A 26,450-nucleotide genomic window follows, 5' to 3' on the forward strand; every position below is an offset into this window, starting at 1 on the left:
TATGAGAGACTCCGCGTGGGGGTTCACGGCACCAGTGGAGGCCCTCCCGCACTGGTTCTCATCCAGTTGCAGAGTTGCACCAAGGACACTTCACAGTTTCCATGGTGTGGGGAAGCTGTTAGGCTTGCTTGCAGGTGTACCGGCTGCAAGCACTTCACTTGATTAGTGCTTGAGCATGAGGCAGAGGCATGTGCACAGAGCATATACAAGGCTACGAGTGCTTCCCCTGGGCGGCGATTCTCCCAGATCGCTCTCCCGCCACTGTGAGGTGCGGTTTTCCTTGCTCCCTTGCCCTTAGTGAGAATAGCAGAGTTTCCTTTGTTCATTACCTCTTTCGTTTTTGTTGTTTATTTGCTCACAGATATGGCCCGACACTGTCTGGCTCTGCAGTTTCTCTACCATCTGCCTGAATCCAATATGAACCTGCCTGGGCTCGGCCACCGGCATTACATCTGGTGTAGTGGACAGGGTTCAGAGCAGGTAAGTTTGGAGCCCCTGACGCCCTTGAAGGGTCGCGTAGAGGAGTGGTCACTGTTCTCCAGTGTATGGTTCTCTAAGGCTATCTTTTTGGGGGCCATAGCCTAGGTGTTCTTTACAGCCCTGCAAGAGGAAACAGAGAGCTCTGTGCAAGAGGAAGCCCGAGGTTGAAAGCTCCAGGGTGAGCTGAGGAGCAAGTGGCAACAATGGCACGAGCTGGAACGGTCACTGGAGAAAGAGCTGCAGATCTGAGAATTGCAAGTCAGACTACAGGCTGAGAACCAGCAACGGTGTGAACTGGAGTCAGCACTGGACAAGGAGTCCGACCGGGTTCGAGAGTTGCATTGTGAGGTGAAGGCTGAACACCAACAGCACCCTGAACTGGAGCCTCTCTGGAGAAAGAATTGTGGGTTCACGAGATGCAGTTTGCCCTGGAAGCTGAACGTTGGCAGTGACAGCTGTTGGAGAAACAACTGTGGGTGCAGGAGCTCCAGGGTTGGGTGCAGGAGCTCGAGACTCCACTTCAGGCCGTGAGCCCGCAACCGCAGGAGCCAAAGTGGACACAGAAGACTGAGTTGCGTTCCTGCTGGCAGAGTGGCTCTGAGTCAGCAGGAGCAGGCATTTCCAATGTCTTCTCACTGTGGGGAGCCTCAGGCTGCAACTGCCGTCCCCAGACTCAGAGCCTGGCCAGTGGTCACATAGAATATAAAATTCCAGCAGCAACGAGTCCCTCAGGGGCAACGACAGCTTCCTCCACAGATAGTGAAGCACTCTGTGGGCCAGCCCTACACCCAGGCAGAGCTGATGGAGTTGGGGGCACAATTCAGGCAGAAACCCATGGAGTGCTGGCAGCCTGGCTACTGAGGTTGTGAGACAGTAGTGGCTGGTACCACGCTCTGCAGAACAGACATGGAGAAATGGGCCGCCATTACTGTACCACACACTCCTCTTTGAGGCAGTGTCTTCAGAACTGCCATGACAACCCAGGACACCATACCCCATTAGAATGGGTGGTGGCTGTCATTCCTACGATCTGGCAGAGTGCTGGGACTTGCTAGGGGCAGTGAGTCGATGGCAGTGCTATAGTGAGTTAGTAAAGGTCCTTCAGGAACTAGGTATGAAGAATGCTCCCATGGACCAGACGAGGAAGTGTTTACAGCCAGGATGTGGGATCTCATCGTCTGCAGGGCCCCATTTGCCCTTTTTGGGTCACTAGTGGCTATCCTGGGCCCCTATGTGGGACAGCCCATCAACACGGTTACACAGGTGGTAGCAGATTTGGGGAACTGGAGGCAGCATGGAATCACAAAGCTGAGAGGGCTGCTGCCCGTCTGCCCCTCCGACTAGCAAGTGGAATGGGCCTGTGAACGTTACCCAAACACAGATGCGGGTAGATTTCATTGCGGCCGGGCAGATAGGGAGAAGTTGGATGGCAAGCCTAAAAAGGTTCTTTTGGCGCTTTGGCAGCAGCTTAAATCAGGACAGAGATTCCAGCCGCTGAGACAAATGGCCCCTGCAGCTACCAACAAAATAGTTGGTGCATGGGTAGCACGGTTACAAGATTGTATGATGGAGACTGCTGAAGGACAGGAGGACCCCCAAGACCCACTGTTCCAGTCTGAACAGGGGGAAGGCTGAGGGACTCGTCTAACAGGGATGGGTGGGGACCAGAGCACACACGTGGATCTGGTTATCTACTGGTCTCCTTCTAATGTACAACGGGTACTGGCCTTGGTGGATACAGGTGCAGAATGTTTCCTCCTTTCTGGGTACCCAGAACACTTTGCTGTGACCCCAGTGGCCATTGTCAGATATGGGGGCCAAACTGTTCAAGTGAAGCTAATACCTATTCCATTGGGGATAGAAATACTGCCTCCTAAGCCATATAAGGTATGTGTATCCCCTATTCCTGAGTATATTTTGGGGGGTAGATGTCTTACAAGGACTGTGGTTGTTAACTATAGCTGGGGAGTTCTGCCTCTGGGTCTGGGTCGTGAAGGTAGTGTCACAGGGACAAACAGCACACTCCCATTTGCAATTACCCGTTCCCCGGCGTGTGACTAGCATGAAGCAGTATTGCCTGCCAGGCGGCTCTGAAGAAGTCACTGCGACAGTTCTCAAACTAGAAAAGGTGGGGGTCATCCAGCCAGCACACAGTCCTTACAGTTCCCCAGTGTGGCCTGTGTGCAAACCAGATGGAACCTGGAGAATGACAGTGGGTTACAGGGAACTTAATCAAGTTGTTCCCCCTTTGCATGCTGCTGTTGTACCCTCAACAGCTAACCTGAAGGATCGGGTAAGCCATGAGTTGGAAACATACCACTTTGTGGCAGATTTGGCTAACGCCTTTTTCTCTATTGATATAGCTGCAGAGTCAAGACCAATTTCCTTTCACTTGGGAAAGGTGGCAGTGACCTTTACAGTATTACCACAGGGATACTTGCATAGCGCCACCTTGTGTCATGGGCTGGTGGCAGCTGACCTGGCCAAATGCAAACAACCAGAGGCAGTACCTATGTATCATTATATCGATGACATTATGCTAACTAGTGACTCTCTTCCAGAATTGGAGCAAGCAGTCCTTACCCTGCTATCCCACATGAAAGCCTGTGGCTGGGTGGTCAACGAGGGCAAATTAAAAGGACCCGGGTTATCTATTAAGTTCTTGGGAGTTGTCAGGTCAGGTAAGACAAAGGTTATCCCTGACGCAGTTATACATACGATCCAAGCATACCCTGTGCCCAATACAGTAAAGCAGTTACAGGAATTCCTAAGTCTGCTGGGGTATTGGCGAGCATTTATAATCCATTTAGCTCAGTTACTGCGTCTCTTATATCACCTTATTCTGAAGGGAGTTCTCTGGGATTAGACTGAGCAGGCACAAGATGCTTTTGCAGCAGCTAAGAGAGTTGTCAGGGTGGCACAGGCCTTGAATGTGTTTGATCCTGACAGGCCCTGTGAGCTTGATGTCCATGTAACCCCTGAGGGGTTTGGATGGGGCTTGTGTAGAGCACCTACGGCAAGCTATTGGGTTTTGGTCCTAATTGTGGAAAGGCACTGAAGTCATTACTCGTTAGTGGAGGCAGTTGGCAGCTGTGTATACTGCCCTCCTAGCCACTGAAAGTACAGTATTACAACCACAACTCCAGTTACGGTCAAGACCACATACCCTATTGCAGGATGGGAGAGATTGGGCAATCAAACCTCGTATTGGTACAGATCAAACCTCCACCCTAGCCAAGTGGGGTGCATACTTGCAACAATGCTGTGCTCTTAGCACCAGCCCATTGAGAGCAGAACTGCAGTCATGTATATGACCTTAGAGTCAGGTGCAGCTGGTGATCAGGAGGCAGAACCTGAAATCAGTCCCTACCAGGAGGGCGGGTGCCCATCCCTGAGGATGCCTGGTATGCTAATGGTTCTAACAGGGGCCAACCAGCCATGTGGACGGCCATAGCCTTCCACCGGGCACTGAGACTATTTGGAAGGACACAGGTACAGGTCAGAGCAGCCAATGGGCGGAACTAAGAGCCATATGGCTAGTTACCCATAATGAACTTTCACCTCTGGTGATTTTCACCGACAGCTGGGCTATCGTGGACTGACCCTTTGAATCACTACTTGGCACACTAGCCAGTGGATGGTAATGCACTGTCCTCTGTGGGGTCGGCCATGTGGCAGGGCGTATGGGAAATAAAAACCAGAAATAGCCTGACCTGTGGTGGCACAGTGAATAAAGCATCAACCTGGAAATGCTGAGGTCGCCGGTTTGAAACCCTGGGCTTGCCTGGTCAAGGCACATATGGGAGTTGATGCTTCCAGCTTCTCTCCTCTCTCTCCCTCTCTCTCCCTCTCTCTCTGTCTCTCCCTCTCCTCTCTAAAATGAATAAATAAAAAATAAAATAAATTAAAAAAAAAACACACCAGAAATAGGCCCTGGCCGGTTGGCTCAGTGGTAGAGCGTCGGCCTGGCGTGCAGAGGTCCAGGGTTCGATTCCCGGCCAGGGCACACAGGAGAGGCGCCCATCTGCTTCTCCACCCCTCTCCCTCTCCTTCCTCTCTCTTTCTCTCTTCCCCTCCCGCAGCCGAGGCTCCATTGGAGCAAGGATGGCCCAAGGGCTGGGTATAGCTCCTTGGCCACTGCCCCAGGCGCTAGAGTGGCTCTGGTGGCAACAGAGCGATTCCCTGGAGGGGCAGAGCATCGCCCCCTGGTGGGCAGAGCGTCGCCCCAGGTGAGCATGCCGGGTGGATCCTGGTCGGGGCATGCGGGAGTCTGTCTGTCTCTCCCCGTTTCCAGCTTCAGAAAAATACAAAAAAAACCCCACAAACAAACAAAAAAACCAGAAATAGGTGACAGAACACCATGTCACAGGGCATGCCCTCTATCCCATCCTGGGAATGATGAGGTGGACCCTTTGGTGAGAGTGCAATGGTTGGAGACTGTGCCTGCAGGTGATGTGGCACAGTGGCTCCACCTCCGTCAGCTCCATACAGGACAGAAAACTCTGTGGGCTACGGTTAAGGCCTGGAACTTGCCTGTGTCCTATGCAGACGTACTTGCAGCCTGTGAGCAATGTGCAGTGTGTTCCAAGGAGCACCCGCAGAGACAATTGGTATTACCTGGACAGACCCAGAGAGGTCATGTCCACTAACATGGTGACTGATAGACATCATCGACCCTTACCAAAGTCAGACAGGTACCAGTATGCAGTCACAAGTGTAGATACTGCCAGAGGTCTGCCTGCTGCTTACCCTCTCGTAACCCAGTGCAAAGGCCAGTAATACAGGCTCTGGACTGCCTGAGTGCTGTGTACAGGCGGCCTCTGGCCCTTGAAAGTGACAGTGGTACCCATTTCACGGTTTCTATGGTGAGGCAATGAGCTCAGGACCTAGGGCTAGACTGGAAGTACTATGTCCCCTACCACCCACAGGCTGCTGGTATCACTGAGCGCTATAATGGACTCTTAAAGCAGGGACTGCGACAGGAGGGGTACACTGGCTCCCTTACTGGATGGACATGCCGCTTGTGCAGGTACTCCAGATTTTGAATGAGACCTCGAAGGGGGTGGGGCCAGCTCCGGTGGAGGCCCTCCTGCACCAGGCAGCTGCTCCCATCCAGCTGCAGATACGCACCAAGAACGCTTTGCGCAAGCCGGGTTTTAGACGGCTGGGCAACATGCTTCTGCCTGCTCCTACAGCCCTCCTTGAAGACCAACGGCTTCAATGGACATAGCCCTGGACTGTACAGGTCTCCACCTACAATGGGTGTCCTTGTTGGCACCGTGGGGTAGGGGGCTAGAGGTTAACACCCTGGGGAACCAGCACCTGGCTGCCTAAGGTAGAAGTGTGTTATCCCTTGAGTGCTGAGGGGGACAGCATTACGAAGGGCTCCTTTATCATTTCTTTATGGCCCATAATGAGTTCTCCCATTTTGCTGCACACAGAACCAGCAGATCCTGGTGTGCAGGCCAATAAGGTTTGGTATGCCCGCCTGGGGCAGCCTCGGGTAGCTGCTACTGTGCTGCCTGCTGATAGAACTCTGGCCAGTTTTCTGCCGGAAGAGAAAGATTTGCTTCTCGGTACCACTGACCACTCTTATCATTTCACCCATAGCTGGATATAATGCTGGTGGCCGAGGCCAGGCAGGTTCCAATTGCATTCGGGCAGACAGAGAAACTGTGGAGCTGGACAGTGTCGGGCCATACCTCTTTATTCGAGGCTCGCAAAGACAGGCGAGCAAATAAACAACAAAAGTGAAAGAGCTAATAAACAAAGGAGAAACTGCTATTCACAGTAAGCACAAGGGAGCAAGGAAAACCGCACCTCACAGTGGCGGAAGAGTGTTTTGGGAGAATCACCGCCCAGGGGAAGCACCCATATCCTTCTGTAGGCTTTGTGCACTGAGTCTGCCTTGTGCTCGTGCTAATCAAGTGCTTGCAGCTGGTAACCCCACACAGCTGCCCTACACTGTAATTCTGTTGCTGTAGACTACTATTTTGGTTTCTGCAATGTACCTCACTCATCATACAGGGATCATCAACGAAGAAATCTGTTGCGTAGATTGTAAGGCGAGCAACCGTAAAGGGGTGCAATGTGGGGCAGCTGTGATAGGCTTGCTTCCTGGTTTACCTGCTGCAAGCTCTCTGCCTGATTAGTGCCTGAGCACGTGGCAGCGCCATGTGTGTATGGCCCATATAAGGCCGTGGTTGCGTGCGCTCAGGGAGACTGCAGATGCGCAGATTGTCTGCCCACCACTGTGAGAGCTCATTTTGCTGTTAGTTTCTTGAGAGGTGGTTTTCCATGCCTGTGTGCTTGTCCGCTGTTGTGAGACTTTAAAAGCATAATGGCCCAAACCTTTCCGGCTCCACGGTTTTTCTACTGTCTGCCTGAGTCCAATGTGAACCTGCCTGGCCTTGGCCACAGGCCACCAGTATTACAGGGAGGAAACTGGCCATTAGGAGAGCTTTAAATCACAACAGCTGTTTGTGTAAGCAGGCTCACAGACTCAGGCCCCCAGCTATTACTGGGAGACTGACTTCTTGGCCATGTTCAGGATTTACCAAAGTGTGAGGTAGCTGTGTTAGGATTGCTCGCTGGTGTGCCAGCTGCAAGCACTTTGCTTGATTAGCGTAAGCACCTGGCAGAAGCACGTGTGTTAACCTATACAGTATAAGGCTATGGGTGCTTGTGCTCTAGAGATGGGGGACTGTGGGTGGTGGATCACCTGCCTGCAACTGTGAGAGGCCACTCTTGCTGTTTGTGTGCCGGAGAAGAGGTTTTCCCCTGCCTGAGTGCCTGTCTGCTGTTGTGAGACTCTGTTAAATGGGATGGCTATAATGCTTTCTGGCTCTAGTTTCTTTACCGTCTGCCTGAATCCAATGTGAACCTGCCAACAATGTGGTCTCGGCCACCGTCATTACACAAGGACACCAAGTCTGTGTTACATCAAAAAACTTGTGACTCGGCAGCAGAATTCCCCTCATTAAGTCAGTAACTAAAGTCATGAAAACCCAATATTGCTAACCTAAGCTTGCCCAGGTGCACAAACCCCCATGCCAGCAAATCCCCTATACCTAAGGCCTCCCTCCCGCAGGTCAGGGCTGACACTTGCTTGTTGCTCTCAGCCGCTTGTATCTTGCATCCAGGTGTTTCTAAAATAAATTTTCCTTTTGGAATACACCAGCCTTGTGTTTTCAGTTCAGCTCACCTTGGTGCCTACCCACAGACCCAGAAAGGGGCTTAGCCTGTCAGCTATTTCAGAGGGGAGAAGGCAGTCCGCTGGGCTTTTCTCCAGGTAGACCTAGTCGGGGTTTATAATGCCTGCCAGGTGCCAAGAGAAGCTGAAGGGAGGCTTTCCTCTTCCCCAGTGGACCGGCCACCCACAGCTTTAACCTAACCCTTTCCAGCAACGCTTTCCAGTTCCTCAGTTTTCTACCGTCTGCCCGAACCCACTGTGAACCCGCTTGGTCTCTACCACCAGCATTACACCTACAGTTCCCAGCTGCGTATCCTGCAGAGAGCAATTATAGGCTTTAAGGGAGTTCTTGACGATACACCTGAAGAACACAACACAGTGTGTGAATGTGAACGAACGTACAGAAATGTGCATTCTACAGGGTGAATGAGAAGAGACAGAAATTTATGGACAAATGGCTCAGGCCTAATAAAATGAAGAACCACAAAGATAAGGGAAGCAGTATAACAAAAAGGAAGAAACAGGATTTGGGCATACTGAGCCCCAGCTCTACATCAACTATATAAAAAACTCCTCTGAGACTCAGTTTCCTCATCAGTAAAATGAAGAGTAACGAGCACACAGTAGCATACAAGAAAAACCACTGCCCAGTTTTTGAGTTTCAGGGGAAAAAAATCAAGAATTGCTTTATTAAAGAAAGTGAGGAAATAACAGCATAATAATAAAGCATTTTTACTTTAAATACGTTAAGCTTTACAAAAAGTTTAATAAGCCTATTGTGAAACTATTTATATCAAGTGATATATTAAATCATCGGCCTGCCCTGTGGTGGCACAGTGGATAAAGTGTCGACCTAGAATGCTAGGATCGCTCGTTTGAAACCTGGGCTTGGCCTGGCCTGTGGTGGCGCAGTGGATAAAGCGTCGACCTGGAACGCTGAGGTCGCCGGTTCAAAACCCTGGGCTTGCCTGGTCAAGGCACTTATGGGAGTTGATGCTTCCTGCTCCTCCCTTCCCCTTCTCTCTCTCTCTCTCTCTCTCTCTCTCTCTCACTCTCCTCTCTAAAAAAAAAAAAAAAAAAAAAAAGAAACCTGGGCTTGTCTGGTCAAGGCACATATGGGAGTTGATGCTTCCTGCTCCTCCCCACTTCTCTCCCTCTTTCTCATCTATCTAAAAATAAATAAAATCTAAATAAATAAACATTAAATCATCATTTATTTTCATATTAATCATTGTTAAAATCAATTATGTAACTCATCTAAAAAATATTTTGCCAGCTTTCAAAACAACTAAATCATAAAGGCCCGTATGTGTAAAAAGAAACAACAAAACTTATTTGTACTAGGAAAATACTTATTCATCCAAGAAGAAGATATCAAAGAACTGAAATATATTTTCTATAAAAAAATGTTTTTCTTTAGATAGGTAGGGAGAGACAAGAACAACAAGGTGCTCCTGAATGTGCCCTGACTGGGGAATCGAACTGGCAACCTCCGTGCTCCAGGACAACGCTCCAACTGAGCTATCCAGCCAGTGCTTAATTTTTTTTATTTATTGATAGAGACAGAGAGAGGAAGGGAGAGAAACGAGAGGCGAAAGGGAAGCATTCATATGTTGTTCTACTCAGTCGTGCATTCATTGGTTGCTTCCTGTGTGTGCCATGACTGTGGGGATCTTGGGGATTGAACCTGCAACCTTGTCGTTTTGGGTTGATGCTCTTAACTGACTGTGCTAACCAGCCAGGGCCTCTGTCATGCATTTTTTGGTTCCTTCCTGTGAGTGCCCTGACTGGGATGAAACCTGCAACGTTGTTGTTTCAGGACGATGCTCTTAACCAACTGAGCTAATCGGCCAGAGCTAAAAATTTTTAATAGTTTTATGTACAAATCACTGTGAATCAGTGTTACTTACTTTTCCTTTCTGAGCTAAAGTCTTGTGTGTTGTGAGAGACTAAAAAGGGTGCTTTTCCCATCTGTGGTGTTTTCTGCAGAATCCCTTTCATCTCAAATAACTGAAAAGGCATGTAGTTTATTAAAACTTTGAAAACTCATCGGTAAGTTCATTTTAACAGTGAATAGGGAAAATTCTAAAGTATTAAAAAAGAAAAATGTATTCCCAGGATACATTAGCATCAGAGATGTCACACAATCAAATAAAAGGTTATAGTTTTGGTGTGATCATCCCCTTTTCCCACCCAAGTGTTTGTGGAAGAAAATCTGGAGCTGTTTCCAAGCATCCGCCTGGGCCATGGCATGAGCCCTGGCCTCCCCTCCCCAGATGACGGGACTGCCCACCAAGGTGTGCAGGGAGGCTGGGCACATGGGAAAGTAGGGAGGCTCTATGTAGTGCCCCGCCCCTGGGTAACAGATGATCTGGGGCTTCTCCTTACCATGGGCCTGTAAGCATTTAGAGGCCTCATTAGCATAGAATTCACTCTTCCAGTTATGGTCATCCTGACCTACAAGGAAAAGGAAGGTGCTCTCAGACCTTTCCACAGGAATTAAGCTCTTCTGGTCAGGGCCTTCCAGAGGGCTGTTCAGGGCATCCAAAATGTCTGCAAAGCCATCTCTGGTCATCTTGATTCGCTTCCGGTTGATGCCGAGAGGGGGCAGGGTCTCGCCCTGATAGTGTAAGGCTGCTCCGACATTAGCTATGGAGCCATTGATTATGACTGCGGCAGTGATACCCTTCAGGAACGAGGCCATGGAGAGGCAGAGTTCACCTCCTTTGGAAATCCCAAGCAGCCCAACTCCTGGACCCTTTACCTGAGATAAGGACAGAGGAGAAAGAATGAGTCCATGAACAGTGTGGGGAGTAGTGCCTGGAGCTGGAAGTCAGCTACAACTGAGCCTGAATCTGTGCTTTATCATTTACCAAGGTTTGCAAACCTGGGCTCTTTATTCTTCCTTTCTATCTTCTTTCCCACAATTTCTCCATCACCATTGTTGGTGACTTCAGTAACCATGCGGATGATCTACTAAATACTTTGGCTTTTCAGTTCCTTGACCTCCATACCTCCGATGAGCTTTCTCTCCCATTGTCATAACCTAAACCAAGTTCATCTACAAAATAGCTGCAAGCATTCTACTCACTGATCACCATCTGAAATACTTCCAGTGAAGCCATCTCAGCACCACCTGTTTCATCTCTCTGCGACCTTGACTACCGCTTTTTTTGCTATCAATACCTCTCTCATGCTCACCTCCCACCTCATCCAGCTTAGATTTCAAGCTTATTGTTATTATCACTCCCTTGCAAGCACTCTTAGCTAATACCTCTCCTCCTTTAGTCATACTGACTGGTAAAGGGATAACCTTGGTGAAGCCCACCTACTCACTTCCTCTGGGCCTGCATTTGTGCAAGGCAACATTGCTGGAGAAAAAAACCACATATTTGTGCCAACAGATCTTTCATTTCATGACCACAAATTTCAAACACCTGTACACATCCACACTGCCCATCAGTCCTGCCACACCTCCCTGTTCGCCTTTCACTTTTCCAAATGACGACTTCATACCTTCTACTTCCTCCGCTACTTTATTTTATTTATTCATTTTTAGAGAGGAGAGAGAGAGGGAGAAACAGAGAGAGAGAAGGAGGAGGAGTTGGAAGCATCAAATCCCATATGTGCCTTGACTAAGCAAGCCCAGGGTTTCGAACCGGCGACCTCAGCATTTTTAGGTCGACGCTTTATCCACTGCGCCACCACAGGTCAGGCCCTTCTACTTCCTCAAGCCTCCTGAGCCCCTCGCAATTCCCTTCACTTCCAGCTCTTCGACTTCATGGAGAAAACAGAAGCTACCCAGTAGGAACGCTTCCTTATTTCCCCTGCCAAATCTACTTAGTTCCAAATGAACTCAAGCTCTGTCTTCCTTCCTGCTTCCCAAAGAAGTACCTCTGTTTTTATCCAAGGCCACCCCTCTGCGTGGGTTGGGATCCGATCTGCTCTCACTCCCTAGACTTTGCTCCCACAACTTCCTTCTTTCTCCTTCATAACTTTTTCTTTCCTGGCTCATGTCCATCCGTGTACTTCATGCTCTGGTACCTCTTAGCATTTTAGTGACAATTCCTTGACCCACATCCACTCTGCCACAGTTTTCTACTCTCTTTCACAGCAAAATTTGTGGGAAAAGTTGTTGGTGGTTGCTCTCAATCTTGTATTCCATTCTCTACTCAGCCTCATCCAGGGTAACCTGGGTTTGCACTATTCTATTTATTGATTTTAGAGGGAGGCGGAGGGGGTGGGGAGGAGCGGGAAGCATCAACTCATGGTACTAGTTGCTTCTTGTATGTGCCTTGACGAGGCAGGCCTGGAGTTTTGAATTGGCGACCCCAGCATTCTAGGTTGACACTTTATCCACTGCGCCACCACAGCTCATGGTTTGCACTCTTCTGAAAGGATAGCTCTTGTCAATGTTGCCAAAATCCTGTATTATAAATGGCCATTTGCTTGATGTTTCAACAGCAGTCCTTTTTTTTCCTATGGCTTCTACAATAACACCCTTGACTGGTTTCAAACATTGAGTCCTCATAAAAGAAGTAGGAATTAAATGATATTATTATCCCACTTTTTCAGAGAAAACAGAAACTAGTCACAGAGCTGGTATTTGGAAAAATCAGAACTCAAATTTAACTTTTCTCTAACCAAATCTTATTCTGATTACACTATACCCTATCATTTTTCTAAGGGATCCTATGCTTCCATCTACCATGAGCTCTAACTGAATTAAAAAATGATCTTCTGGTCCTGTGATATCCTGAGCCTAGAACCCTCAAAACATTTCCTACTACCCAGGTTCTTTGCCGTCAAGTTCTTCCTTTACAACTTAATACTGTGCAGCCTGACCGGTGGCGGTGCAGCGGAAAAAGCGTTGACCTGGAAAGCTGAGTTCGCCAATTCAAAATCCTGGGCTTGCTCAGTAAAGGCACATTCGAGAAGCACCTACTACAAGTTGATGCTTCCCACTCCTCCCCTGCTTTCTCTTTCTCCTCACTCTAAAATCAATAAATAAAATCTTAAGAAACAACAAAAACCCCTTAGTATTATACTGTGCTCTTAGAGGGGGCACAAGGAAGAGAGGGTTGTGAAACACAAACATTAAACTGGGACCAGCTGGAGGCAATGATTCCTTTCCCCTTTCCCTCTACTTCCTGTGTCGAACCCAGGGTTCTAAAATGTGTTGGGCTCATTATGAAACATTATAAAAACTACAATTTAAAACTCCAAAATGCCAACTAACAGAACCTCTTTACTAGCAAGAAATATAGTAATATATAACTGCATAGAAACTGTCCATGAGAAGTGACTAAAAAAGGTACTGCATTGGGGGTAGGGAGTGGCTGTCACGAATTGGTCCAGTTCTTGAAAACCAAGAACATTTATGAAGAGACCTGAGACATAGGTCACAAAACGTAGAGAAATTCCAACCTGAGGGTGATTAAGCAGGTAGTTCACAGCTTCTTCGAAGTACTCTAGGTGGAGGTTCTTCAAGCCCTTGGGGAGGTCGTCATAGTTATAGTAAGCCAGAGCCATCACAGCAAAACCCTTCCCAGCCAGCAGACTAGCTCGGTATTCCAGAAGGCCACCTCCAGCACCAAAAATGTCCACAATCCCAGGAAAGGGCCCAGGTTCTTTGGAAGAAACAAAACAGAAAACTAAACTATTCTTGAAAGTCCTTACAGGGATGTCAAAAGCCATTTGCTCCCTACTTGGTAATGTCAAAGTTTTCTATTGACAATCAGAAATACTGAAAGACCTCTGGTCTTCAAAGGTCCAGGCAATGGCATAGACTAAATCACATTCCTCTCTACACCCAGAGCCTACAGCCCCACAGATGTTAGAAAGATTATGTGTTACTTTTGTGGTTAAAAATAATTTACAGAAAAAAAATTTACAGACAATGACAACAGCAAAATCATTGCTCTCTCCGCCCCCCCCTAGCAGTGCCACACGCTAGGGAGGGGGCAGAGATATTGGAACCCTCATACATTGCAGGTGTGAATGCTAACAGATACAGTTACATTGGAAAACGGGCTATTTCGGCTAAAATTAAACATACATTTACCATGTGATCCAGTGATCTCACTCTCAGGTATATTTACCCAAGAGAAATGTAAACTTTGCCTGACGTGTGGTGGCACAGTGGATGGGGTGTCAACCTGGAATGCTGAGGTCCCCAGTTCGAGACCCGAGGCTTGCCTGGTCAAGGCACATACAAGAAGCAGCTACAAGTTGATGCTTCCCACTACTCCACACACACCCCCTTCTCTCTCTCGCCTCTTTCTAAAAAACCAATCAATAAAATCTTATTTAAAAAAAGAAATGTAAACGTGTGTTCACACAAAAACTTGTATACAAGTGTTTGTAGTGACTTTATTCATAATCTTCGAAGACTTGAAACCCAATGTCCTTCGAGTGGTGAATGAATAAACAACCTGTGATACACGCATATCACTACTAAGAAACAAGGACGAGCTACTGATACTTGGGGCAACACAAATGAATCACAAATGTATTATGCTAAACAAAAGGCTGCATCCTCTGTATGATTCTATTTACTGGATATTTTCACTATTTACATTAAAACTTTGTATTTAACATGCAAAATTAAAGAATAATAAAGCAAACGCTATATCCAACATTAAATAACTCTACTAAGTATCTAAGGCCCCTGAGTATCTGCTCCTTTTTCTCTTTCCACTGTCCTGGATTTTCCTTTCTTGCTTTTCTTTACCATATTACCACTTATGTGTGTACTCTAATCAGTCTTTTGTTTATTGTGCCTGTTTTTGAATTTTATCGAAATGGAATTAAATGGAATGTATTCTTTGGGGACTTGATTATTTACACTCAACATTTTTTGAGATTCATTCATGTTGAAACTTGTAGTTGCAGTTCGGTCACTTTTGCTGCTGTAAATAAACCTCAACTCATCACTTTTACTGTTGATGAACTTTAGGGCTGTTTCCAGTTGTTTTTTGCTGTTACAAACAATACCTCCTGGTGCACATGTACAAAGAGCAGAATGATACCGTCAACTTTCTAAGTAAATCATTATTTCCAGGAGTAGATATGAATGAGTACATTCCTTTTAGCAGTGTGAATTCCTAGTCCTCTACATAATTGTTAATAACTGGCAATAGATTTCTAAATCTTGGCAAATTTTAAGGGCATGAACTATGTAGTTTTGTGTTTGCCTGGTTCCTGATAGGAATTATTTATTAGTCAATTGATTTTTTAAAATTTCATTTATTAATTTTAGAGAAAGAGAAAGGGAGAAAGAGAGAGTGAGAAACATTTGTTGTTCCACTGATATATACATTCATTGGTTGATTCTTGTATGTACCCTGACTAGGGACTGAACCCGCAACCCTGGCATATCTGGATAATGGTCTAACCAGCTGAACTACCTGGCCAGCACGGTCAATTGATTTTTTTCTTTCTTTCTTTCTTTTTTTTTACAGAGACAGAGAGAGAGTCAGAGTGAGGGATAGTCAGGGACAGACAGACAGGAATGGAGAGATGAGAAGCATCAATCATTAGTTTTTTGTTGCGCATTGCGACACCTTAGTTGTTCATTGATTGCTTTCTCATATGTGCCTTGACCATGGGCCTTCAGCAGACCAAGTAACCCCTTGCTGGAGCCAGCAACCTTGGGTCCAAGCTGGTGAGCTTTGCTCAAACCAGATGAGCTCACGCTCAAGATGGGCGACCTCCGGGTCTCGAACCTGGGTCTTTCGCATCCCAGTCCAACGCTCTATCCACTGCGCCACCGCCTGGTCAGGCCAATTGCTTTCTTTGTAATGGAGAAATTATCCAATAATTACAGAAGATTTTCTGTTAATAGTAAGAGGCCTTCCTCCTTCATGCTAATTTTTCTTTTTTTTATAGAGAGAGGGGGAGAGATTGGAAAGGAGATGAGAAGCATCAACTCATAGTTGCATCACTTTTTTTTTTTAGCCAAAGAGAGAGAGACAGAAAGGGAGAGGGATGAGAAGCATCAACTCATAGTTACATCACTTAGTTTAGTTGTTCACCGACTGCTTCTTACACATGCCTTGATTGGCTCCGGTCCAACCAGTGACCCCTTGCTCAAGCCACTGACCTTGGACTTCAATCAAGCCAGTGACCTAGCACTCAAGTTGGTGACCTTGGGGTTTGAACTGATGCTCTATACACTGTGCAAACATGGGTCAGGTGCAGTGGAAAATATATTAACCTTCTTAAACTTAATAAATTTTGGAAATTATAAACAGTTATAAAATTGAGAAAACTTTTGGGAAATTAAAATTTTGAAACTTCCTATAAATGGTTTTCTCAAAATTATAACTGTTGCCTGAACTGTATTGGCCAAAAGAGCCAGAACCAGGAATGCTGAGGTCCCTGGTTCCACCCCCAGGCTTGACTAGTAAAGAAGCAATCAATAAACAACTAAAGTGAAGCAACTATGATCTCGCTCCCTCTCTCTCTCAAATCAGTAATATTAAATCTTTTAGAAACGAAGTAAAATTTAAAATTTGGATATCTTCAGTGAAATAGGCCAGGCAGAGAAAAAAAATATCGTATGATCTCCCTTATATGTGGAGTCTAATGAACATGGTGAACTGAGGAACGGAAGAGAGGCAGAGATGAGGTTACTGGAAGCAGAGGGCCAGCTGTCAGAGGGAAGAAGGGATGAGAGGACGGGATCAGAGAAGGTGAAGAGATTAGTGTAATTATATACACATAACACATAGACACAGATAACAGGACAGCAAATCCCAGAGGGAAGTGGGGAGGTAGTTAGGGGGGCAAAGTGGGTGTAATGGGGGACACGTGGTTGAGGGTGAGGGTGTTATATTGAGTGAGACACTTGAATTCATGTTAAGAAAATAAATTAAAATTAATTTTTTAAAACTGGCTATCTTCTCTAATTGACCTCTCAGTTTTGGAGGCAGGGCCACCTCTCCAGTCCCCTGACATTCCATTCCTCTCTGGACCCTTTAAGGCCCCACCGCTTTCCCAAGCTTTGGGAAATACTTCCATCCCCTCGTAAAAGTGAAGGTAAAAAAGTGGGAAGAAATTGAAAAGGGTCACTCACCTGGGGGCAGAAAGAGCGTGGCTCGCACCCGTCCCTTGCGCACCGGCTCCCGCCGCACCCCGGGGGCAAGGAAGTGGCGCTCGTGCACCGCCTGGCACAGCAGCCGCCCGCCCTCGCCCTCGTGGCCGTCGAACACCTGCAGCTCCACGACGAAGGGCGTCTGCACGTCCCGCTTCACCAGCCGCAGTAAGGGCTTCTCGGGCTCCAGGGCCCAGAGGAACCCCATGGGCTCAATCCCCACGTAGCTGCCGCCCAGCGCGGGCGCGCGCGTCAAGTTCAGTTCGCCACCGGCGTCGGCGCGGTAGCGCGCGTGGGTCCGGAAGAGCGCGCCCTTTTCGTCGCGCAGGGACGAGCGCAGCGTGACCGGCTGCTCCGAGGTCAGACCACGCACGACGATGCGAACAGGCATGTCCCAGCAGCAGTGGCCCGCGGGATCCAGCGACACCGTTGCTGCCATCCTGCCAGGGACCCAAGAAACCAGGCCACCGGACCTCAACTTTGGAGGCTTCCGCAGACACACCCAACTCCTCGGTTTCCAGAGGCCGAGTCCAAACGCTCGCAGGAGAGGGGAAGATGAGGCCATCATTTTGCGACTTGTTTTCAGACCTCTGATCAATTCCACTGGAATGTGAAGGAAGGTAGAACCGGTTAGAGATCCTAGCCGCAGGCTGCAGTCTGCAGGCTGGGCGCCTAGTGGGGCAGAGCAGTCTGCTAAATCCAGCTTGTAAGCTAAACCTTGCCAGTCAGTAGCCAATCACGTGAACTTGCTCAAAGCCTCCAAGTTGAAAAACGTCCACTCTGAGAAAGAATTTCCCTGTTCTGCCTCTCCAAAGCTCTTTGGCCTGTGCAGTGGGCTGGACCAGGGTTAATGTCAGGAGATGGCTGCGGAGGCCCCACATCTTAGGGCCTGGCATATGGACCTCAGCTTCATTCTTTATAGGCATAAAAACAGCCAAATGAGGGAACAGTATTTTCTTATATATTAGGCTTTCATGTTATTTCATTTAAGCAAATAGTATCCCCTCATCCTGGACTTTTCACCTTTTCCTACTTTTTCATAAATTATGTGTGCCACCCTGTGGTGGGTTTTTTGTGTGTATTTTTTTTTTCTTCATCAAACTTCAATTCAGGCCTCTTCCAAGACCTTGTACTTGATTTTACATTCATAACTTTATATTCTTTTTATTAGAGAAATCTGCAAATTGTATAAACTTTAAGCCCCCTGCTGACCTCAAATTGTTAACCTAAATTGTCAGGAGGCAAAAATCATACAGAAAAATGTTTATTAGGGATTAAAGAAGCTGAAAATCTGTGCACACTGATTCGGGTAACAACTCAAAGTGTGTGCCAGAGAAGAAAAATCAGGGGTTATTTTAAAAGGCAAAAGGGAAGGTTTACATAAAGAATTTAAATTGGTGCTGGCGACAGAAAGCTAACCGTGGCTAAACATAATTCATCATTAAAGCTATTGCTAAGTAAAAAGTTCCTCTCTTTGAGGAGCTGCATGTGTTCTTAAAGCATCCTAGAATATTTATAGTTCTTCCCAGTTCAAAAGTTCATGTTCTCTCTGGTAAGGCTGTGCATAAGACCCATCTTCTTAATGGCCTCTTGGCTCCATCTTAAAGCTCCTTAACAAAAGTGACTCCATTTTATTTCACACTTGACAAAATAGAAAGCCAGATAGTTCTCTAGCAAAATGGGTTTATTTGGAAACAACAAAAACTTGCAATTTGGGACATGCAGTACAAAGATCCAGAGAAACAAAAGAGAGAAATGCTCTTTTATGGACCCGGGAAGGGGAGAGTGTGCTGCTTAAGGTCTCCATTTCTGTGGAGTACACAGTGAAGATTACTCTACCAGAACATGGTTAATTGTGATAGAAGCAATTAGTACTTTATAATACTAAGGTTTATTTCCTTTTATCAGCTGTGGATCAAATAGGCAGGAGCCAGGTGCATTGGGTGTCCTGTGCCTATCTCAAGGGTGAGAGTTTATGAGTTCCAAAGGTGGTGAATCTGAGATTTGGAAGAACCAAGGGCAATGCTTTTGGCCAAGGTATTTGAAGTGTCTCAAAAATCTTTGCCAATTCAGTCTTAATTAGTGCATTTAACTAAACCTGAGATTGAGGCATAGACTTGTCAAAGCACCTGACTGCTAAACGGGTTTTCCGATAACTGTGAAGTTCAAGAAGGGATTCTCAAGTAGGGATAATCTTTTCAAAAGCAATTTAGCCACAGAAGACGTCCCCCTTCTCTGTTTCTCTCTTCCCTTCCTCCCTCCTTCAGCCATGGCTCGACTAGCTCCAGCAAGTTGGCCTTGGTCACTGAGGCTGGCTCCATGGCCTCTGCCTCAGGTGCTAAAAAATGGCTCCAGTTGCAATGGAGCAATGGCCCCAGATGGGCAGAGCATTGCCCCATAGTGGCCTTGCCAGGTGGACCCTAGTTGGAGTGTATGCAGGAGTCTGTCTCTCTGCCTCCTTGCTTCTCACTTCAGAAAAAAAAATTTTAATTATATGTCCCAGTTTAATTCCAACTAATTTTTAGTAGAACATAAAATAATATTGTACCTTATACTCAGTAATATCTTAAATTCAATTTATTATATTTAAAACTTTAAAGATGAGAAAAGGAAGATGTTCTTTGAATTATTGCTAGAATTCATTAAAAAAAAAAAGAACCCTAGCCCTGGCCGGTTGGCTCAGTAGTGGAGCGTCGGCCTGGTGTGCGGAAGTCCCGGGTTTGATTCCCGGCCAGGGCACACAGGAGAAGCGCCCATCTGCTTCTCCATCCCTCCCCCTCTCCTTCCTCTCTGTCTCTCTCTTCCCCTCCTGCAGCTGAGGCTCCATTGGAGCAGAGATGGCCCAGGCGCTGGGGGTGGCTCCTTGGCCTCTGCCCCGGGCGCTGGAGTGGCTCTGGTCACAACAGAGCGACGCCCCGGAGGGGCAGAGCATCGCCCCCTGGTGGGCAGAGCTTCGCCCCTGGTGGGCGAGCCTGGTGGATCCCGGCCGGGCGCATGCAGGAGTCTGTCTGACTGTCTCTCCCCGTTTCCAGCTTCAGAAAAATACAAAAACAAAAACAAAAAAAGTTTTAAAGGTATAAAGCCTTATATCTAGAAAGTAAAGACATACTAATAAATCGCCCTTGGGTTAAAAAATTATAAATTAAAGTAAAATAATAAAAGACAAAGTTCAACGTTTAAGAAATACATATAACACTTAAAAGGAAACTTTCAGCTTCAAATACATTTATTTGAAAATATCAGAGAACAAGAGACAGAAAACAAATAAGCTAAGCATTCAAGATACAGAAAAAGTACATCACTGCAAACCCAAATAAGGCACAGGAAATAAAAAGGAAGACATCAGTGAGAAACAGTGGTAGTGGGGGGTGAGTAATAAAACTAAAAGTTCTTAGATCTCTGGTAAGCCTGACTGATCAAAAAAGAGAGTTGTATAAGTTAAAAATATACACTGAATAAGGGGAAATAACAGAAACCAAAGAGATTTAAAAAATAAAATATTAGCCTGACCAGGCGGTGGCGCAGTGGATAGAGCGTCGGACTACAATGCCAAGGACCCGGTTTGAGACCCCGAGGTCGCCAGCTTGAGCGCAGGCTCATCTGGTTTGAGCAAAAAGTTCACTAGCTTGGACCCAAGGTCGCTGGCTCAAGCAAGGGGTTACTCGGTCTGCTGAAGGCCCGCGGTCAAGGCACATATGAGAAAGCAATCAATGAACAACTAAGGTGTTGCAATGTGCAACGAGAAACTAATGTTTGATGCTTTTCATCTCTCCGTTCCTGTCTGTCTGTCCCTGTCTATCCCTCTCTCTGACTCTCTCTCTGTCTCTGTAATTAAAAAAATAAAATAAGTAAATAAAAATAAATAAAAAATAAAATATAAGCAAATATATGCTAGTAAGTTTGAAAAACTAGACAAAGTATATATTTCTAAAAGAAAAAAGAAAAAAGAAAAGTTCCAGAACTGTCACAAAAATCAGAAAATTTGAGCAGACCAATAACTGCTTAAAACATTAACAATAAATAAATAAAAGAGATTTACCCTCATCCTCCTTCCCTAAAGCTCTAAGCCTAATTTTACGATTGAGTTCTACCAAGCTTTCAAGGAACAGATATTTTCTGTTATACAAGTTGTTTCAGAATCTAGAAAAAGAGGGAAAGCTGCCAACTTATTTTATGAGGCTAGAATAAGGATGCTATAACGAGATAAAAAGCCCTCTTTATTTCTCAACACAGACTTAAATAGCCTAGATATGACATTAGGTCTCCAAAGCAATGATATATAATGAACATGATCAAGAAATGCTTAGCCCAGGAGTATAAGGATTGTTTAACATCAGAAAAAAAATGTATAAATGCAAATCATTTATTATTCAACTAAAAGGGGGAAATCACATATATTTCAATAAGTGCAGAAAAAGCACTTGATAAAGTTCTACATTTGATATTAAAAGATCTCAACTAAGAGTTATAGAGAAATTCTTTACTTGATAAAAGCTACATACCAAAAAGCTACAATAAACACCATACTTTGTGGAGAAATTCATCTATTTCAGCAAATAGTCATCGAGTATCTAGTATGTACCCAACATTCTTCTACATGCTTAGGATACATCAATGAACAAGATAAAGACCCCTGCCTTCATAGAGCCATTGGCAGGAGACAAATGGTAAGTAATATAATTAAAAATGAATGCAGTATATTAGAAGGTGACAATTACTAAAGAAAAAAGAAATGCTGAGCTTGGTAAAGGATATCAGGATGTAAAGTATATGTGTGTGGAGGTGTTTATTTTAAATCAGCGGTTCTCAACCTGTGGGTCACGACAGTGTTTTGGTCGTTCGACCCCCGCCGGGGTCGCGACCCACAGGTTGAGAACCGCTGTTTTAACTAAGGTGGTCAAGGTGAGCCAAATTGGGAAGGTAACATGAAAAGTATTGTCTTTAAGATCCCAAACATGCCCTGGCTAGATATCTGGTTGGTTGGAACATTATGCCGTGGAGCGGAGGTTGCCAGTTGGATTCTCCATTCAGGGTACATTACAGGAGCAGCTCGATGTTCCTGCCTCACTCAAGACAAACAAACAAACAAATATCCCAAACACATCAAGGATGTCTACTATTTAACATGGTACAAGAAATCTTTATAAATGTTATAATAAAAAGAAACAAACTGGAATGGTTAAAAGGAGGAAATAAACTCACTATGTGCAGATGATCATCTATGTAAAATGCAATAGAATAAGCTCACAAATATTAGAACAAATGTAGCTCAGCAAGTGAAGAACACCATTGGCAAAGTAAAGAGAAAAATTGGGAGACATTTTCAATGTAAAACCAACAAATATCCAGATATATAAGGAACTCCTAAATTCAGAAACAAAAGAAATATGGAAAAGTTGGCAAAAAACATAAACAGGAAATTCACAGTAACTGGAATCCAGGTGACTAACAAGAATATCATGAGGTATGTGAACTCATTAAGAATAGGAGAAATGGGCCCTGGCCAGTTAGCTCAGCGCTAGAGCGTTAGCCCAGCGTGTGGAAGTCCCAGGATCGATTCCCGGTCAGGGCACACAGGAGAAGCACCTATCTGCTTCTCCACCCTTCCCCCTCTCCTTCCTCTCTGTCTCTCTCTTCCTCTCCCGCAGCCAGGGCTCCACTGGAGCAGTTGGCCTGGGCGCTGAAGATGGCTCCATGGCCTCAGCCTCAGGCGCTAGAAGTGTTGCTGGAACAACACCCCAGATGGGCAGAACATAGTCCCCTGATGGACATGCTGAGTGGATCCCAGTTGGGCGCATGCGGGAGTCTGTCAGACTGCCTCCCTGCTTCTAACATCGGGAAAATACCAAAAAAATATATAAATAAATAAGAGTAATGGCCGTAACAGGTGGTGGCGCAGTAGATAAGCGTCGGAATGGGACTCGGTGGACCCAGGTTTGTAAACCTGCAGGTCTCCAGCTTGAGCCACAGGCTCATCAGCCTGAGGTTGGGGTCTCTGGCTTGAGAGTGGGATCATAGACAAGACCTCATGGTCACGGCCTTAAGCCCAAGGTCACTGGCTTGAGCCAAAGGGGTCACTCTCTCCCAGTCAAGGCTTATATGAGAAAGCCATCAATAAACAACTAAGATTCCACAATGAAGAATTGATGCTTCTCATCTATCTCCCTTCCTGCCTATCCCTCTCTGTCAAAAAAAAAAAAAAAAAAAAAGAATCGGAGAAATGAAGAATAAAACAATGGGATGCTAATATATATCCTCAGATTAGCAAAAGTCAGAAAGTTGATGACAACATGGAGAATGCATTACTGCAGGAAGTAAAAACTAGTAAAGATATTCTGGAAAGCAGTCTGAATTAAGTATTCATAGACCCTATGACTAAAATCCCACTCCTGGATATAGTCCCCAGAGAAATCCTTGCACGGGTCCATAAAAAGGCACAGGTAAGGGCGTTTTTGGAAGTTGGAAGCAATCTAGCTGTCTATAAATTGCTTTATAAGGTCATTAGTTCCCCTATAGAGAGCGGGAATCAAAAATTGAAATGCTGAAAGAACCAATGGACATCATTAATGGATAAAGCTGGCCATGTAAAGGGACTCTACTTGGCTCCAGAAAATTGTTGACAGATGGAACCTGGGACAGGAATTACCCTAATATCATGTATCTTCAAATATGAGAACTCCTTAATGAAAGTAACATTTTTATTTTATGTACCATTAAAAAAAGATGCTGCCGCCTGACCAGTATTATTAGATTCTTTACTGCTCATCACTCATGGTTTTGATTAATTTCTAGTTCGTTATTGATCACAGCGGGAAGAAGGAAACCAGTGAGCTAGTGTTGTCAACCATTGTTGGTAAAAGCTCATGTACTCTCTAAATATTTCTTGTATAAATGAGAATTTTTAGCTTAAGTAGTATTTTGCTCTTATTAAAAACAGGACTGCCGCCAGACCGGTGATGGCACAGTTGGTAGAGCATTGACCTGGGACACTGTCATCCCAGTTTTGAAACCCTGACGTTGCCGGACTGAGCGCAGGCTCATAGGCTTGAGTGCGAGTTCATAGACTTGATCTCATGGTCACTGGCTTGAAGCCCAAGGTCCCTGGCTTGAGCAATAGGTTACTGACCGGGCTATACCTACCCCCTCAAGGCAGTATGAGGAGCAATCAACGAACAACTAGGAGTTGATGCTTTTCATCTCTCTCCCTTCTCTCAAAAAAATGCTACCAAGCCTGACCTGTGGTGGCACAGTGGATAAAGCATCGACCTGGAAATGCTGAGGCCGCCAGTTCGAAACCCTGGGCTTGCCTGGTCAAGGCACATATGGGAGTTGATGCTTCCAGCTCCTCCTCCCTTCTCTCTCTCTCCCTCTCTCTCTCTCCTCTCTAAAAATGAATAAATATAATAAAAAAAATGCTACCGATTATATGACAGTAATACAAAAATGTAAAAAAAAAAGGGTCTGATGGTGAAATATAGTATATCTGATTTTTGAGAGGCTAGAAATCTCAGTTTTGTTGTGAAATATGATCATTTTTAAGACACTGAAAGCTAATTGTTTAAAAATTAAAGCAGTACATGGACGTGTATTCTGGAGGGCCCCAGAACTAACAGCAGCCTTAGCTGGCTTCATCTGATTACTGATTCTGATTCTTTATTAGATATTCAATAATTCTCATGATTCATGTTTTCAGGGTTTAGAACTGACTGTTTTGTCACCTGACTATAAACCTTGGTTCCAGAACTTTTTACTTTCCTTGCAGTGGTTTAGCTAAATGCCTGGGAATAAAGTAAGGAAAGGGGGGCAGAGGGACTACTTTAAAAAGAATGGTATTTAATCTTGTGGTTGAGGGCAGGCAGGACTTCCTTATCATTTCAGTTTCTGGGACTCAATTTCTGTCTACTTATACAGCACTGGAATCACAAAAGGAAGACAAATAATTATACTTATTCTTCATAAATATCTCCATCTGGCAGGACAATCACATCCTTTGCTAAATAGTTTTGATTGGGTCTGAAACTAACCAGCAACATCCCTTTTCAAACTATTAGTTGTAACTGCCAAGAACTTAAGGAAAACAAGTGTTCACTTTAAGTAGGAGTGGAGGAGTATCACTAGCTAAAGTCATTACTTAATAAAAGTTTTGACTGGGTGGACCGATAATAGATTTAAAATCTAATCTAAGTCATGTCTCAAAGTGTGGGGAGGCATCCTCCAATTTTAGAATAACTTGAGGCGCATTGTTGAAAGGCACATTCCTGAACCCCACAATCATAATCTGCACCCCAACAGGCTCATAGTATTCGACTTAGGCAGCCTAAAATCATACTTATGCATACTGAAATTGAGAAAAAGTACCCTAATATGGTCTATCATAATGGGTTTTACCTAATAACTGCACTCAGTCATTCAGGGCAACCTGGGCACATCACAGGTTTCAAATACTGCCATGGTGTGACACACATTCCTCTAGTAACCAGCTCCCCCATTCCATCTCTCCAAAGAAGAAATTACTTCTATGTAAAAAGAGTTATTCACCCACTCCCTTCCATCACTTTTCCCACTCCAATCAGCTCTTTCTCCTGCTCTTTGCCCTCCTTTTTCTTTGCCAGAGTCCCTCCACATTAACCCGATTTCTAATCCTCCAGAAATCGCTCTCACCCCAGACCCCCGGTGCCAGCGCTTCTCTTTCGCGGCAGGCCTGACTCCACAGAATCCGCGACCCGCTCCCTCCCGCTGTTCAAGGACACCCTCCGCCCCCGCAGCCCTCAACACTTCACAATCACCCCCTTTTCACTTCCGATTTCTTTTCAACTTTGGCTGCAAGGCCTGGAAGGTACTCACCATTCAGGCGGTTGCTGCCATCACTTCTCTGGTTGCTAGGGCTCGCCGGAGTCAGTGCCGTGCGCACTTCTCGGAGTTCTCGATGGATCCCTACCCCAGCAATGGTTAATTCTCTCTGCCCTCAAGTGGCGCGAGCAGGGCATTGTGGGACAGCAGTGCGGCCGCGTGGGTCCTCCTGCACTGCTGCCAATCCTCCCCAGTGGTTGTCGCATGGCTGCTGGAGACGCTCAGGTCTCGAGAGGTTGACAGTCCGAGTAGTCAGCGGATGTGCTTTTTACCTACGGAAAGAATTTTCAGGCCTGACCTGTGGTGGCGCAGTGGGATAAAGCATCGACCTGGAAGTGCTGAGATCGACAGTTCGAAACCCTGGGCTTGCCTGGTCAAGGCACATATGGGAGTTGATGCTTCCAGCTCCTCCCCCCATTCTCTATCTCTGTCTCTCCTCTCTCTCTCTCTGTCTCTCCCTCTCCTCTCTAAAATGAATAAATTTAAAAAAAATTTTTTTCAGCTAATCTGGAGTGACATACCTATCTAATGTTTAAAACTGTAAAACCTCAAAATAAGTAAATAAATGAATAAATAAACCTGTAAACCCTCCCTATAACAATTGCCCCTCCCATAAAGGAATTTGTAAAACTCCCTTTCCCTGCAGATTGCCCCTCTGGATCTTCCTTTGACTGCCTCTGTAATTCACAGGGAGGCCCCAACTGAGGATACCCGAAGCTAAGCTTGGCCGAATTTCTTCAGTTACCTAGTCCTAGGGAGCCAGAGGCAGCTGAAAACAAAATGTACGTATCACAGAATCAAGGTGTCTTTTTTATTTCCAACTTTCAAATT

General features: G+C 45.7%; 1 protein-coding gene across 1 annotated transcript in view; it reads right to left on the minus strand.

The window, feature by feature from the left end:
• Positions 1-26,450, minus strand: part of LOC136333717 (acyl-coenzyme A thioesterase 1-like) — a 51,198-nt gene that overhangs the window by 11,588 nt on the left and 13,160 nt on the right. The window contains 4 exon segments of the mRNA XM_066273282.1: positions 10,061-10,436; positions 13,100-13,302; positions 16,752-17,372; positions 25,614-25,891. Of these exon segments, the coding sequence (XP_066129379.1) occupies positions 10,061-10,436; positions 13,100-13,302; positions 16,752-17,337 (1,165 nt within the window). The 5' untranslated portion in view covers positions 17,338-17,372; positions 25,614-25,891.

This window comes from Saccopteryx bilineata, chromosome 4, assembly GCF_036850765.1.
Source record: "Saccopteryx bilineata isolate mSacBil1 chromosome 4, mSacBil1_pri_phased_curated, whole genome shotgun sequence".
Lineage (NCBI taxonomy): Eukaryota > Metazoa > Chordata > Mammalia > Chiroptera > Emballonuridae > Saccopteryx > Saccopteryx bilineata.